At 42.9% G+C, this 17254-nt stretch overlaps 1 protein-coding gene across 5 annotated transcripts in view; it reads right to left on the bottom strand.

The window, feature by feature from the left end:
• Window positions 1-17254, bottom strand: part of LIMA1 (LIM domain and actin binding 1) — an 86062-nt gene that overhangs the window by 44093 nt on the left and 24715 nt on the right. For 4 of the 5 annotated variants that reach the window (XM_058742821.1, XM_058742819.1, XM_058742818.1 and 1 more), the window contains 2 exons: window positions 15740-15881; window positions 1653-1698 (listed from right to left, as the gene is read on the bottom strand). In XM_058742821.1, coding sequence (XP_058598804.1) covers window positions 1653-1698; window positions 15740-15858 — 165 coding nt within the window. In that variant the 5' untranslated portion in view covers window positions 15859-15881. Of the gene's footprint in view, window positions 1-1652; window positions 1699-15739; window positions 15882-17254 lie in introns of those variants that run through there. The other variant, XM_058742822.1, reaches the window with a different exon arrangement.

The following is a 17254-nucleotide window of genomic DNA, read 5'->3' as shown; positions in this document are numbered from 1 at the left end:
CGGCAGTTGTTTTATAATTTGTCTCCATGCATCTGCCATTGTTCCTAGAATTTCTTCCTCCTATTTTTTTTTTTTTTATAAATTTTTTTTTTTTCAACGTTTTTTATTTATTTTTTTTGGGACAGAGAGAGACAGAGCATGAACGGGGAGGGGCAGAGAGAGAGGGAGACACAGAATCGGAAACAGGCTCCAGGCTCCGAGCCATCAGCCCAGAGCCTGACGCGGGGCTCGAACTCACGGACCGCGAGATCGTGACCTGGCTGAAGTCGGACGCTTAACCGACTGCGCCACCCAGGCGCCCCCTATTTTTTAAAATTTAAGTCAGATAACATCACTTCTTTGCACGCAAACCCTCTGAAGGCCCCCATGTGATCAGAGTTAAAGCCCTGGTCCTCAGAGTGGCTATGACTTTGCTTTTCCCATTCCTCAAACACATCAACAAAGTTCCTGCCTCAGGGCATTTGCATGTGCTCTTCCTTCTGCCCTAATCATTCTTCTCCCTGGTTTGTATCCTCAGATCTCTACTCCAGTGTCCCCTCATCAGAGGTGTTCTTGGACCACCCTACATTCTATCCCTCCTACCCACTTTGTGTTGTTTCTTAGCATTAACCACCACCTGACACAATTTCTTTATTGTCCGTCTCTCCCACTATCGTAAACTCCATGATGGAAGGCTCGTAGTCTGTATCAGTGCCTAAGACAGTGCTTGGCACCTAGTAGGTGACCCGTGAATACTTGCTAAATGAATGACTGAAAGAAGGAAGGAAGAAAAGAGGAAGGGGAAAAATAACAGGCCGGAGAGAGAGGAGGAAAGAAACCAGCAGTTGAGTGAAATGATGGTAGCTTTTGCTTACAGTGGACCACAAGGGACCCATTTTTTAATTACAGGAAAATTACGCCAAAGACCTGGTCAACATTACCCCCTTCGAGAGAACAAATTGACAGGGGCACGTTCTGCGCTAACTTAAATAGGTTAGGTACTAAAAACCGCTAGGAGGATGTTTCTGTAATGCCGACCAAATTAAAGAATTCTTACACAAATAAGTGAGATTTTTTTTTTCCTCACAAGATTAAATCAAGTAAGATTTCAAAAGAAATACATTCTCTAGCCCAGCTGGAAGCTAGCCAGCAGGGAGAGTAGAGAATGAGAGCAAAAGAGCTTGTTCTAAGGTTTTAGCCTTTGATGGATCCTGCAGCTAAGAAACTTGCTAACTAGACTGGGTCAAGACGTGTGCTTTAAACAAAGAACCCCAGGATGACGACAGCGGCACAGCTGCTACCATTTAAATGCAGAAATACAGAAATTCTGGTTGTTTGATTTGGAACAAGGGATGGAACCTAGGAAACCCTGTATTCTAATTTGAGCAGAATTAGTAAGCCATTTTACTAACCTCGGGCAAAGCACTTGGCCTTCTATCTTTCACTCAACTCAGGGAAGAGAAAGGGGTTCAAAAGGAGAACCTCAGTGGAAAAATAAGATTCCCTGCACCTGAACCACGTCCTCATGAGTAAATGGCTCACAAATCAGAGCAGCTGGCATCATTGCCTGGCTCAGCTGACATGGAGCCCAAGCCCCACAGAGGCTGCAGGTGGCTGGACCACACAGGCTTTATCAAGAAGTTCCACATGCCCTGGGGCTCCTCAATACTTACACTTCTTCTCTTTTCCATGTTTGCTTCTTCAGCGGCTTTCTGGTACCTTCAGAGAAGGGGAGGGAGGGGGAGAAAGAGAATGTTCTCAAATTAAATTTATGTTTTTACTTTTTTTTTTAATGTTTATTTATTTTCGAGAGAGCACAAGCAGGGCAGGGGCAGAGAGAGAGGGGGACAGAGGATCTGAAGCGGGCTCTGCACTGACAGCAGCGAGCCCAGTGTAGGGCTCGAACTCATGAATCGCGAGATCATGACCTGAGCCGAAGTCGGAGGCGCAACCGATTGTGCCACCCAGGTGCCCTGTTTTTACTTTTTTATCCTTTAAGAAAACCACTTCTGCCTACATATTTCTGCCAGCAAGTGTCTTTAATCAACTCCAGCAGAAGAAGCAGAGAATCAGAGCAGCCCTCACTTCCTGCACTGTTACAGTCATCCGGTCTGGTCTAACAGGTCCAAGGCAAGGAGGTCAAATGCTGGGAAATAACTAAATAGAGCAGAAAGTCTGGGGTTTAAATCCCCCTTTGATGTCTCATTAACTGTGATCACATAACCTCTGTAAACCTCAGTTTCCTTATCTAGAAAATGGCTTTATAGATCTGTCAAGGTTGCTGTGAGGGTTAAATGAGATCACGTGCATAAAAAACACTTTGCAATTAGCCAAAGGATGTAACATGGCATTGAACAAGGATGCACATTTCCCCCGGGCACTAATGCCTCTGAAATCTTACAGTTCTTGCCAAATGATGGAGAGCTAGTCACACTGCCTGTGCATGTGTGAGTGTAATCTAAATTCTTGGTATTGTCACTTTAGCTCAATGTAGTTGATGGTATTACACATATTTTAAATGCCACTGAAAATGTCTTTAAAGGAATTACATGTGATTTGGCACTTGAAGAAAAACTGTTTTTACTGTTTTAGGTATGAATAAGGGTGATATGTGAGGAGAAAAGTTTATGTGCTAAGCAAGCACTGGTCCTTTTAATTGGCAGTGTTTTTGTTTTTTTCTGAGTGATGCATAAAATAGTGGCAAGGCTACAGTGGATGGCATTTTAGATTTGATAAACAAGCATGTATAATTTAATTATTTTAATTTTATGATTACTTTCATCATTTTTCTTTTTTTTTAATTTTTAAATGTTTTTATTTATTTTTGAGACAGAAAGAGACAGAGCATGAGCAGGGGAGGGGCAGAGAGAGGGAGAGACACAGAATCTGAAGCAGGCTCCAGGCTCTGAGCCATCAGCACAGAGCCCGACGCGGGGCTTGAACTCACGGAGTGTGAGATCGTGACCTGAGCTGAAGTCAGATGCTTAACTGACTGAGCCACCCAGGTGCCCCTTTCATCATTTTTTCTTACTTGGATCAGAAGATCCCTGAGAAACGACAGAAGTCCCAGGGCTTCTCAGAGTGGATTAGGTTTTCTCCATTTGAAGGCAAAGATGGGCTGGGATGTCTAGGCTGCAGCAAATCCCTAGGCCGCTCAGGACAACCTTAACCTGGCTTCCCCAGGGCCTCTGAGTCAAGCACAGAAGGCAGCAACATCACCCAGAATATCCCCACCCCATGCCTCTCCTTGGGCTTACATGCCTAGAACTCAGCACCAACCCAACCCTAGAAAAGGGCCACTTGTTCTCTGTCTTAAGGTAGAACTTCTGAATTCACAAGTCACTTGGAGAAGGAAAAGGAGGTGAGAGAAAAAGAAAAAAGTAGAATGGGGAAGGGCCCATCCCTCTACCAAAACCAACTTACTTTTTTTTTTTTTTTTTTTTTGGTTTCAGGGAGTATAATTTAGTGATTCAGCACTTACATACAACACCTGGTGCCCATCACCCTCAATACCCATCACCATCTAGCCCAACTCCCACCCACTTCCCTCCAGCAACCCCCCCGTTTGCTCTCTATCATTGAGAGTCTCTTATAGTTTGCTTCCCGTTCTTCTCTCCCCCCCCTTCCCTTATGTTCATCTGTTTTGTTTCTTTTTTTTTAATGTTTATTTATTTATTTTGAGACAGAGAAAGAGTGAGGAGGGGAGAGGCAGAGAGAATCCAAAGCAGGCTCCAGGCTGTCAGCGCAGAACCTGATGTGGGGTTTATTTTTTTTTTTTTTTTAAATTTTTTTTTTCAACGTTTTTTATTTATTTTTGGGACAGAGAGAGACAGAGCATGAACGGGGGAGGGGCAGAGAGAGAGGGAGACACAGAATCGGAAACAGGCTCCAGGCTCCGAGCCATCAGCCCAGAGCCTGACGCGGGGCTCGAACTCACGGACCGCGAGATCGTGACCTGGCTGAAGTCGGACGCTTAACCGACTGCGCCACCCAGGCGCCCCTGATGTGGGGTTTAATCCCATGAACTGGGAGATGGTGACCTAAGCTAAAATCAAGAGCCAGACACTTAACCAACTGAGTCACGCAGATGCCCCAACACTAAAACATTTTTAACCTATGAAGTAGGGAAAGATTTTTTTTAAGCTGATATACTGGGGGTAAATTAATAAAACCTCTATGGTGGCATTTTGTCAATTTTACAAAAGCACAAATGTTGTGATCCATCAATTCTGTTTCAGAATTTGTCCTATAGATACACTCACACAAGCAAAAATGACTTTCATATTAGATTATTTGTCAGAGCATTAACTGTAATAACAAAAGACTGAAAACAACCTGAATTTCCATTAGCAGAGGAATGGTAAATAAATTACAATGTATTCCTGTAATGGAATACTATGCAGCTATAAAAAGGGATGATGGTGATGGTTGCCTGATAACGTGAATGTTCTCAATGCCACTGAATTGTATACTTAAAAATAGTTAAAATGATAAATTATATGTTATGTATAACATATCACAATTAAACAAACACAACAAAACAGTATGATACTAGCATAAAGACATATAGATCAATTGAATGGAATAGAGCCCAGTCAAAAACAATTACAGTTACTTCAATTGCATGAACAGAATGATTACTAATGGATGGAAGTCACCCTATTACAGAAATATTTGCCACAGATTTCCCATCTGCATTTTCTCAGAAGGGCTAAATATATTTGAACTGTGAAATCTTTGCATATATCTGTGCCACCCCTGTCCATTTCTCTCTTTACTTCACCAAGGTATTAAGCATGACTGTCACAACTGTTATGTTTTCCATTAAGCCAGCAGTATATTACTTCATATATGTCATATAATTGTAAGGTGACTTTTACCATCTAAATGTAATGTTCACAAGTTGCTTCCTACATTAAAATTTTTGGTAGGGGGGAGAAGAAAAGGAATATAGCCCAGAAATAAACCCTCACATATGAAGTCAAGAGCTTTTCAACAAGGGTACCAACACCATCTATTAGGGAAAGGACAGTCTTTTCAACAAATGATGCTGGGAAACTGGATCTCCACATGCAAAAAAAAAAAAAAAAAAAAAAAAAAGTTGGACCCTTGCCTTATACCATATATAAAAATTAAGTCAAAATGGATTAAAGACCTAAGGGTAGGAGCTAAAACTATAAAACTCTTAGAAGAAATGAGGGGCCAAGATTCATGACGTTGAATTTGATAATGATTTCTTGTAATAAAAGCACAGGCAACAAAAGAAAAAGTAGATAAACTGAACTTCAACAAAATCTGTGCATCAAAGGAAACTATTAACAGAGTGAAATAAAGAAATAATAAAAGAAAGTATTTGTAAGTCATATCAGATAAGGGATTAACATCCAAAATATACAAATTTTTAAAGATAACAAACATGGGATAATATTGTGCATTCTATTCTGCATCTCCCTTTCTCCATCTTAGAACAGCTGAATTTTTACTCAAGCACTAGAGAAAAGTAGTAAGAGGAAATAACCAAAAGAGATATAGTTCCTGCTCTCAGCTTAACAGTTTAGACATTAAACACATAAGCACATGAATATATATATATATAATGTATATATATATAATGTGTGTATATGTATAATATGTATACACAAAATATATACATTAGACACACACACATATATAATACACACACACATATTGCAATAAATCCTTTAAAGAAAAAGAACACAGAATTATGAAATAGCCTAACAAAGGAAGCAAATTGAGAAGGCAGTGGTGGAGGGTATGTGTATGCTGTGTGTCTGAAGGAAAGCCTTCCTGAGAACAAGACCTTTAGACTGAGATCTGAAGTTTGACCAAAAGAGTTGGTCAGGCGAAACAAGGTGAGGAAAGCATTCCAGGCACAGAAAAATGGCCCACACAAAGGCCCCAAGGTGCCTCAGGTGTGTAAGTACATAAAGCTCCAGGGTTCCTAGAGCACATCGGGAGAGGGAGAGCAAGAGACGGATCAGGAAGGCAGAGGTTCTGTGCGCCATGCTGAGCGTTTTGAATGTAATCCTAGGTGCAAGGAATGGTCACTGATCCAATTCATGTTTTTAAAAGAGTGCTCCAGGGGCACCTGTGTGGCTTAGTCTGTGAAGTGTCCAACTCTTGGTTTCAGCTCAGGTCATGATCTCACAGTTTGTGGGTTTGAGCCCTGCAATGGGCTGTGCCCTGACAGTGGAGCCTGCTCGGGATTCTCTCTCTCTACCCCTCCCCCTGTCTCTCTCTCTCTCTGAAAATAAATAACTTTTTTTTAAATTTTTAATGTTTATTCAGTTTCGAGAGACAGAGAGCAAGCAGAGGTGGGGCAGAGAGAGAGAAGGAGACAGAATCCGAAGCGGGCTCCAGGCTCTGAGCTGTCAGCACAGAGCCTGCCACGGGGCTCAAACTGACGAACTGTGAGATCATGACCTGAGCTGAAGTCAGATGCTTAACCGACTGAGCCACTCAGGCGCCCCTTAAATAATCTTAAAACAAATAATAAAGGGGTTCTCTAGAGGCTGTGTGGAGAACGGACTAGGGGGGCCAACAAAGGAGGTGGCATTAATGAGAGGTGATGCTGGCTTGGCCCAGGGTGGTGACACTGGAATGAAAGAAAAGTGAGTAGGCTTGAGATGTATTTCAGAGGTAGAATCAACAGGACTGGTAGTGAGGGAAGGGGGAAGAAGCAGTCAAGAACAAGTCCCAGGTTTTTGGCAGCTGAGTTCATGGAATTACTGTTAACTGGGATGGGGAATTCTGAGGGAGGAGCAAATCTGGGGATGGGGAAGATAAAGAGTTCAGCGTTAGCCACGTTAACTAACTAGCAATATAAATTTAGGACTTGTCTGTCCACAGGTGGTATTAAAGCCACGGGAATACACGATATCACCTACAAGAGTGTGCACTGCGAGAAGAGGTCCTGGAGACTAACATTTTAGCAGTCAAAAGGGGATGAAGAGGTCATAAGACACAATGACAAGGAATAGACAGAGAGGTAGCAGACAACCAGGAAACTGGCAGAGAAGCCAAGAGAAGGAAAAATGTGGGAGGCACAAAGTGCTGAGAGGTCATGTGATACCAAGGCTACCAACACCTGGGTTTAGCAACACAGCAGCCTCTTGTAACCCTGGCAATCCTCTTCCATTATAAATATAATTAATTTACCCACACTCCTTTTATGTGCATTTGGATTATTTCCAGCTTTCCACCATTACAAATAGTACTTTGGTGAATGTCCTTGTGCGTATATTTTCCCCCTTACTTGTACTAATATGTCTGTCTGAGAGTCCCTAGAAATGGAAATGCAAGAGAAAAGTGGATTATAGATAGAGAGGAACTTACAATTGGCCTTGGCCCTTGTTTCCACACCCCCTGGGTAATCATCTACAGTATATTACAGTGATAACACAATATATGGGAGCCAGAGCCAATCAGCAGACAGGTTTATTCTTAGTCAATTGTTCTCCAAGGCAAAGTATTTGCACAGTGGTTAGTTGAGTAAATAGGCTCAAAGGTTCCCTTCCCTTTTCTGTCTTAACAGAAATATAGACTTAAAGAAAGAAGACCAGAATAATTTTCATCTTCAGTCCTCTCCTTTTAGCACAGAGGCATCTGAAAGACACAGGTATATCTGCCGCTGGCTGTCTTGAATTTTGTTTTGAAACTCCACTCAAATATCCCTGTCCTTTATTTAGAATGAAGTACTTGCTAAATATTAGATATGCAGGGAGAAAGGTCGCATGCCACTGCTTTCTTCCAAGTCAGGGCCGTGGTACTTTTTTACATTTTGCACTCTCGGTATGCTAAGAGATGCTGGGGTGCCACATTTCTTTTTTTTTTTTTAACGTTTATTTTTGAGACAGAGCATGAAGGGGGGAGGGGCAGAGAGAGAAGGAGACACACAGCATCGGAAACAGGCTCCAGGCTCTGAGCCATCAGCCCAGAGCCCGACGCGGGGCTCGAACTCACGGACCGCGAGATCGTGACCTGAGCTGAAGTCGGACACTTAACCGACTGCGCCACCCAGGCGCCCCAAGGGGGGGGTGCCACACTTCTAAATTGAGCGTTGGGGCAGGATTCAGGCCTCAGACTTTCCTCAAAGGCACTTAGAGCAACTGGCGTAATTCTGACACAAAATGTGAAGGTCACTGATTTTGCAGGGGCAGGGGAGGGGGAAGGCATTTTGAAGATTCAAATTGGAGGGGAAAAAATATTTGCAGTGACATTTCTATAATTAAAATCTCATCCCTCTCCCCCTCCCAGACTGTCTTGTCGTCCACCATCCTCTTCTTCACACACAGAATTTAATCTTGCAACTGCTCATTAATGCTCAGCGGTGGGGCAGGCAGCTGATGGAAGATGCTAGAATTATCTTGGGAGTAATAGCAGTGCCTCAAACTTTTCTAAGGCCAGAACAGAGTTCCTGAGCCATGACTCTTGCTCGCATGCCCTCAAAGAGAGCAAAGAGAAAATGGAAACTCCCAAGTTTCAGGCAATGTATTTTCCTCTGGAACTATTTCACCACTAAAATGTTACAGAGGAGCAAAAAAGGAAAAGAAAAAAAAAAAAAAAAAAAAAGAGGAAGGTAGCCAGGAAGGTCTGAGGGTCAATTTTTTCTTAATGAAGGAAAAACTAAATATAAACCAGGTTCCTTCTTGAGACTATGGAGAGGGTAAAGTCATAAGAAGGTGGAGGTGTTACAGAGGGGAGGGATGAGTGTGGGGGTGGGGTTCAGGGATCTGTGTGCTGGCTTTGGCTTTGCCACTATCTGGGGTGGGAGCCTCAGTCATAATCACTGGCCATCAAGTTCCTGGTCTGTCAGAGGAATGGGGCAAAGGTTAGCCATATTGGTGATTTTAAAACTCTTTTCACTGCAGAATCCTACCTTCAAGTGATATCTCTTTTTTTAATGTTTCTTTCTTTCTTTTTTCTTTTTTCTTTTTTTGAGAGAGAGACAGAGTGCAAGTGGGGGTGGGGGGCAGAGAGAGAGGGAGACGCAGAATCTGAAGCAGGTTCCAGGCTCAGAGCCTGATGCAGGTCTCGAACCCACGAACCACGAGATCATGACCTGAGCCAAAGTTGGACGCTTAACTGAGCCACCCAGGTGCCCTCAAATGATATCTTATTTAGAACCTAACAAATAAAAGAGATCAAAGCAGTACAGCTGGTGTGGAAGGTCTCGTGCTCAGTCCTTTCGTTCTTCCCATCTTCCCAGACCTGGCCCCTGAGGTTCCTCTGAAGAATTCAATTAAGATAGGTTGAAAACCAATGAGCCAGATTCTCTTTACTTCCAAAAATGTAAGAATCAAACAGGAGTCTTCTGGAAAGAAACCAAATTCCACCAAAAAAGTCAAATTTTAATCAAGCAAAGCATATGTTACACTGAAGTTAGTGGTGAGTAAACCAAAGCTAGCTATTCATTTTTTTTCTTAAATTTTTTTTTAACGTTTATTCATTTTTGAGACGGAGAGAGACAGAGCATGAATGGGGGAAGGTCAGAGAGAGAGGGAGACACAGAATCTGAAACAGCCTCCAGGCTCTGAGCTGTCAGCACAGAGCCCGACACAGGGCTCGAACTCACGGACCGCGAGATCATGACCTGAGCCGAAGTTGGACGCCCAACCGACTGAGCCACCCAGGCGCCCCCAAAGCTAGCTATTCAAACCAACTCATCAATAGGACCTTCCTTACCTCAAGTTTAATGATGTATATAGTATAGAGGTTCAGTAAAAGAATTAAGTTGAGCTATAAAGTACTCATGAGACCTAAGATCTATGCTAGAAAAATCACTCTTAAATTTTTTTAATGTTTTTTTTTCTTTCTTTAAAAAAATTTATTCTTGAGAGAGACAGAGCATGAGGGAGGGAGGGAGGGAGGGGCAGAGTGAGAGAGGGACACAGAATCCAAAGCAGGCTCCAGGCTCTGAGCTGTCAGCACAGAGCCTGACATGGGGCTCAAACTCACAAGCCGTGAGATCATGTGCTGAGCCGAAGTCGGACGCTCAACCAATTGAGCCACCCAGGCGCCCCAAAAAAGTTGCTCTTATATACAAATAAATGTAAAACATGTTAGCAGTTAGAAAGTAAAGCCCAGCTAATTCTACAAACATGAGCCAGATTAAGCTTCCAAATGCCACTTTTATATTAATCTCTGATCAGAAACCTCCTCAGGTTTCCTACAGTCTCTTAACTAGGCTTGTACAGGATTTGTTCATTCCAAACCCCATAATAGGGAGTGTTTCAAAATAAGAGAAAATCAGGTCACCAGGTGTTGGAAGTAGAGATGAGTATATGCTTTGTGGAACACAGTCCTGCAATCTGCTTTGGAAACCTATAGTGAGTGAACCTTAAAAGCCTTGAGCAAGATCAGCAACGTTGATTCAGGGTCTCCATTGAGCACAAAACCTGGAGAAGAGATTCAGGCTGATTCTCTGGTTTATCTGTTCCAAGTGCACATCACACCCTGTACTATTGTGCCTTAGACCTCCTGTGGCTCTCTGCAATGTCACCACCATCCTCTCAGCCTACCAAATAAAATCTATTCATCCTTCAAAACTAGTTTGACACATGGGCATCGGGGTGGCTCAGTCAGTGAAGTGTCCAGCTCTTGAATTTGGATCAAGTCACGGTCTCATGGTTCGTGAGATCAAGCCCCACTTTGGGCTCCCACACTGAGCCTGCTTTGGGATCCTCTCTCTCCACCCCACCCCCTCCCTGGCTCACACTCACTTTTGCTCTCTCTCTCTCTCTCTCTCTCAAAATAAATAAATAAACTAAAAAAAAAAGAATCTAGCATGAAGCCTGGCACATTGATTCTGTTAATGAGTTCAGGATTTAGTTTTGCATAATTGCCATTTGCCCTTATAACCTTCATGGAGAAAAGACAGTCACCCTGCTATGCTAGGAGAAGGTAACCTCTAAGATGACTTTTTGCTTTCTCTCTGTAAGATTAAGAAGGCCCCTAAGATGAATTGCTTTTCCCAACCTCCTAACTCTCATCAGTTCTAAAAGACCCAGTTCCTCTATCTTGAGAACCGGCTGGGCGAGGCCATGACAGAATAAAGGGCTGGGAAAGGAACTGAAGAAGGGGTGAGAGTTTCACTGAAGTGACCAACTGAGGTAGGCAGGGAAGGAAGTGAAGCCAAGAAGGAGACTGACATCCACGGCCTGGGCGTCCTGCTTTGGCCTGAGAGCAGTGTCAGTGGGAATAAGAGAGCGGAAGAGTATTAGCACAGGAGGCTCCAATCAGAGAGGTATTCCAAATGCACATTCCAGAGATGGATTCTGCATGAGATAAGGTTGGGATTGGATGCAGGGCCATGGGAGACAATGTGTCGGTTGAAGAAGTAGGGAAGGTCAAGAAATTATGAGTTCAGAGTATGAGACAGGTCATTTATGTGGACAAGTGATTCTTCACTGGGGGGCACTATGGGCCCTGGGGGACATCTGGAAACATGTGAGGGAATCTTCCTAAGGTTTCCCTTCCACCTCATTTTTCTTTTTTGGATGTCACAATGTCGTGGGGGTACTACTAGCATTTGGAGGAAGGATGAACATCCTGCAGAAGGAAGGTCTGCCTCATCGAAAATGCCCATAGCACCGTTGCTGAGAAACACTGAGAAGAGAATGAAGCTGGAAGTTACTGTCCCCAGCAAAGGGGGGGAGCTTGGCCAGGTGGCTGGCATACCACTGCAAGAAAGGGGAATAGAGAAAGAGTACGGTACAGTTAGATGTGAGCCTCAAAGCACAGGTTTAGAACTTCAGAACAAGGAATGAAAAACAATCGATGGGAACCAGTGGTGGAGATTTAGGACAGCAGCAACCCTGACTCCCAGCCCCAGCATGTGCAGAAGCAGCAGGCGGCCACTGCTCAGAGACAGAAGGCAAGTGGAGGGAAAGCCAAGTTCAGCTGAAGAGAGGTGGGGCTAGGGAGGGTGAAAAGGGTAAGAATGTGGAGAAGTTTCTCTGCAGAAGAGGGAGTTTCCAACTCCCATTAATCACATCTCAACACTGTCTCAGTTCTTTCCCTTCCTCTCCATTCCTGCTGCCCCTCACCCTCAATAGCTTTCACTTGGGTTCTCAAGAGAGCCTCACAACTTGTTTCCATGCTATCAATCTCTCACCTTTCCAGTCTACCTTTTTACACTGTTGCCAGAAGCATCTTTCTAAAATACGAGTCTGATCATGTCATTCTCTCTACACAAAAACCTTCAATTGTTTCCCTTGTTTATCTAACTAAATCCTGAACTCAGTATGGCATTCAAGGCCATCTATCATCCGGCTCAAACTAAACTGTACTAGTCCCTTCTCCCTTTTGTATCTCTCCATGCCAGACTGCTTGCTTTCCCATTCCCTTTATTTATGGTTAGTTTCCACAATCCTTTGTTTGAACCTATCATAAGCCTGATAGACTATCTTTCACTACCAGTGCTCCCTAAACCTCCCTGAAAGTAAAATTCACCTGGGATACTTGTTGAAAACACAAATTCCTGGGCTCCATCCCAGACACATCGAATCAGACTCTTTAGGGGAGGAGCCAGGGAAGCCATATAGGATAGTTTTAAAACATGTCCAAAAATATTTTTGACATTCCTGGGGCGCCTGGTGGCCCAGCTGGTTAAGCGTTTGACTTTGGTTCAGGTCATGATTTCACGGTTCATGAGTTCAAGCCCTGCATCGGACTGTCTGCTGTTAGCACAGAGCCTGCTTCAGCTCCTCTGTCTCCCTCTCTCTCTGCCCCTCTCCCCCTCCTCTCACTCAAAAATAGACATTAAAAACAAAAATTGACATTCCTCCTATCGAAAAGTAGAGTCAAGTTCTCGTCCCTCTGAATGTGGGCCAACTTGAAGAGAATGTGGCAAAAGTGATTCTGTGTAACTTCGGAGGCCAGGTCATAAAAGGCCACACAACTCCTGATCCTGTCTCCCTTCTTCCTTTGTTCCCTCCCTCTGTCTCTGGATGCTTGCCCTTGGCACCCAGCCAACTAAGCCACGCAGCCACATGGAAAAGCCATGTGTAGGTATTCTGACCAGGGCCCCAGCTGAGATCCCAGATGACTGCCAGCAGCAATGACCTGACTTGTGAGTGAGTGAGTCTTTGGAAGACTATGGACCCCATCTTTGAGCCACCTTGGCTGATGCTAATGGAAGCATCAAATTGGAGATTCACAAGCAAAATAAATGTTAGTATTTCAAGCCACTAAATTTTGGAGATTTTTTTTTTTTTTCTAATGAGCAATAGATAACCGGAGCACCATGTTATTAATAAGTACCCCAGGTGATTCTTAAGATGAAGGAAGTTCAGGGACTTCAGCTACCATATAAACTATACTAATTTATACCATCAGTTTCCTTGAGGTCAGGGATTAAGTCTTACTACCTTCCCAGGAGCACCTGGGTGGCTCAGTCAGTTGAGCATCTGATGTCAGCTCAGGTCATGATCTCACGGTTCGTGGGTTTGAACCCCACATCAGGCTTGCTGCTGTCAGCCTGTCAGCATGGAGCCCATTTCGGAGCCTCTGTCTCCCTCTCTCTGCCCCTCCACTGCTTGCACTCTCCCCACCCACTCCCCAAAAAAATAAATGTTAAAAAAATTTTTTTAAATGACACTTATTTATTTTTGAGAGTTAGAGAGAGAGAGTGTGAGCAGGAGAGAGGCAGAGAGAGAGAGACACACACACACACACACAGAACCTGAAGCAGGCTCCAGGCTCTGAGCTGTCAGCACAGAGCCCAACGCAGGGCTTGAACTCATGGACTGTGAGATCATGACCTGAGCTGAAGTCAGACGCTTAACTGACTGAGCCACCCAGACGCTTCAAAAAAATATTAAAAATAAGTCTTACTACCTTTCAGGATCTCTGTCCCTTTTTTCTAAAATATCTTTATTGATTTTCTTTTTCTTTCTTTTTTTTTTTTTTTTGGTAAGAATAATACATGTTTGCCATAAAATTACAACAATACAAAATGCATAATGTGGAAGATAAACGGCCTATGCAGTCTCCCCCCACCTTCATTCCACCTTGAGCGGTAAACAAAGTCAACAATTTGGAAGGGCAGTGTTTTCCACAGAGCAAGTGCTTGATGGATTTGTTCCTGAAGAAAAGGTGGCACGGTAGATTTAAAAATGTCTTATTGTTATTTAGCTATATCCTAGATACAGCTCCCAGAATGTCTTTCTTCAAACCTTGACCATGTTTTATCTCTTAAATGTATCTAGCTTCCTATTAATTAACAAACTCTACTAGTAAGGTAAACCTACCAGCTGTCCTAAGCTCCTCCCCAGTATGGCGTCTCCCTTTGAGTGAAGTCAATGTGTGCATCCCTGGTATATTACATATACCATTCTTTCAACATCTGTTGAGTGCCTACTACATTCCAGTCACCATGCTGTACACTAGGCATATAAAATAAGTGGGAAAGGGGCCCTCATATCAAAGAACTCATGGTCCAGAGTAGGGGGTCAGCAAACTTTTTCTTAAGGGACCAGGTAGTAAATATTTTAGACTTTGAGGCCATCTGGTCTCTGCTGCAACTCTGCAGCTATAGCACGAAAGCAGCCATAGACAATGCACAAATGGAAATGGCCATGTTCCCATAAATCTTTATTTACTAAAACAGGCAGCTAGTGGGCTGTAGGTTGCCTACACAGTTTTCACTGTTCAACAAAACTTTGTGCATTGATGAAATGTTTCTGTGATCTCCAAAATGGTAGCCACTTGCTACATGTAACTCTTGGATGCTCGAAATGTGGCTAGTGCAACTGATGAACTGAATTTTAAGTATTATTTAATTTTAATTAATTTACATTTATTTTTTTTTAATTTTTTTTATGTTTTATTTATTTTTGAGACAGGGAGAGACAGAGCATGAACAGGGGAGGGTCAGAGAGAGGGAGACACAGAATCTGAAATAGGCTCCAGGCTCTGAGCTGTCAGCACAGAGTCCGACACGGGGCTCGAACTCACGGACCACGAGATCATGACCTGAGCCAAAGTCGGCCGCTTAACCGACTGAGCCACCCAGGCGCCCCAATTAATTTACATTTAAATAGGCACATATGTAGTGGCTACTATACTGGACAATGCGGGTATAGAGTGTACTAACGCTCCCTTCAACGAAATCAATGCTTGCCTCGCAACGCACCTCAACCAAAAAGCCTTCCTGATTAGCTTCTGCCCATGATGGTCACTCTTTCTCTCCTATTGTTTCTAGTCCTTAGTTCCATTCATTTTGGACCTGCTGACATTTTGCTTAATAATTATGTGTTTTATAATTATCTTCTGTGTGTAAATTTTTCTCTCCCTAACTAAACAAAAATTCAAGGATAGAGAATGTGTTTCCTGATTATTATCATCCTCCTCCACAGTGTCTTGTATGGTGCTTAAAATTCAGAAGGTGTTCAATAAAGCCATTTTTTTTAGACTTTTTTTTTTTTAAAGTTTACTTATTCTGAGAGCGACAGAGAACGAGCAGAGAAGGGGCAGAGAGAGAAAGAGAGAGAGAGAGAGAGAGAATCCCAAGCAGGCTGCACACTGCCAGCAGTGGAGCCCGACGTGGGGCTCAAAGTCATGAACCATGAGATCATGACTTGACCGAAACCAAGAGCTGGACACTTAATGGACTGAGCCACCCAAGTGCCCCTCAATAAAGCCATTTTACACCATGTACTTCCTTTACTGATTTCCCTGACAGGTGGTAATGTTTGCTCAAGACAGATGGTCCTCTTGGACAAGGATCAGCACTTACTTGGAGAATATTTCTACAATAGCCGATGACTTGTTCTTGTTGACAAGAGAAAGTTCTTTGGCCGTTACCCTCAATGATACTGAAGTCCATTGCCGTCTATTAAATGGAGTTGATTCCATCTTGTCTACAGATACTGAAATACCTATGCAATAAAGAAAGTCAGAGTATTAGACACAGAAGAGGATTCTCTAGCAGCCAAGGGCTCGCAGTGGTGTGGCAGAAGAGAGAACAGAGAGCTCTACCTAGGCCAGCAGACCACACCACTGCCTCTACCAGTTCTCTCTCAAAAGCTGTAACCTTGGTCAAATGATTCAATATCTGGGTTGTAGTTTCCTGTAAAATGAGAAGGTTAGACCAGATGATCTCTAAGGTCCCTTCCAGTTCCATCATTTTAAGACTGACCTCACTGTGCAAACATCAATTGGCCTCCCTCTGAACTTAAATCTGTTCCAAAGTCACATTTGGAGTGAAATGTTCCACTCTTCTGAGTTACATCCCAAGGGAAGTACACTTGGCATCTGTGTAGATTCAGGTCCAAATTAGGTTCTACCTACGTCCAAGTTTCTTTTGGCTGCCCTTTCTCCCCAAACTGTGCATCACTGGCCACTTGGTTTGGAGAGAGAGCTGGGGACACAGCATGGTATAAGATAAAGAGTGAGGGCTTTAAGTTGAGATAATCTTCAGCTAAATCATAACTTTTGTCACCTTGAACAACCTATATAATTTAATATATATAGTTTTACTTTCTTCTGCTGAAAAATGACAATAATACTTACCATTGTTGGTGTTTTGATATGGATTTAAGGAGAGGATATATTTAAAATATTAAGTAGGTTATAATGTATTAAGAGCAATTTAAGTATACATATCGGAATTGACTATTGTTATATACTTATTATTTTTACATTTTAACAATCTTGACAACAGGGAGAAATATAATGAACTTTAAATTCAGGCGACAAAACCTCTATTCTGTAATTCTTTCCTAACATTGCTTCAAGTCAAAGAATACATAAAGCTATGCCCCTGAAATCACCTAGTCCCTGCCCATTAATCTGGATTGTTTCGGTTTTGCCCCAGAAACTGCCAAAGGTGTTTTTGCCCTAGTAGTTAGCAAAGGAGTTCCAACCTTTGTCCAGAAAAGGTAAGATTAGAAATGAGTCCATAGTTTCCTTATTTGAAGAGTGAAAACTATAGATAAAGTACTACTTGCAGGTCTCTTGACAACTGCAGAGCATAACTGATCTGACAGAATGCAGAGTTCATCATGTACTGTTTCTAGCAACCTTGACAACAACAGAACCCAGTGGGCTTAACCAAGCAACCTGGGCTGCCATTTTACACTGAAAGTTCTGTTATGCAAAACAAGTGATAAGCAACCTTAAAGAGCACACTACTTTTCCACACGCGGTACTCGTTCTTCCGACTAAAGTCTTGGGTGAAAACAATGAGAGTTTTGTGGTTTTTACTTGTTTGTTTTAATCCCCATGTTGAAAGGTAACATAGAACCCCCTC

The sequence above is a fragment of the Neofelis nebulosa genome, chromosome 8 (assembly GCF_028018385.1).
Source record: "Neofelis nebulosa isolate mNeoNeb1 chromosome 8, mNeoNeb1.pri, whole genome shotgun sequence".
Taxonomy (NCBI): Eukaryota; Metazoa; Chordata; class Mammalia; order Carnivora; family Felidae; genus Neofelis; species Neofelis nebulosa.
The sequence above is the reverse complement of the archived record's forward strand: the minus strand, read 5'-3'. Positions and strand labels throughout refer to the sequence as shown.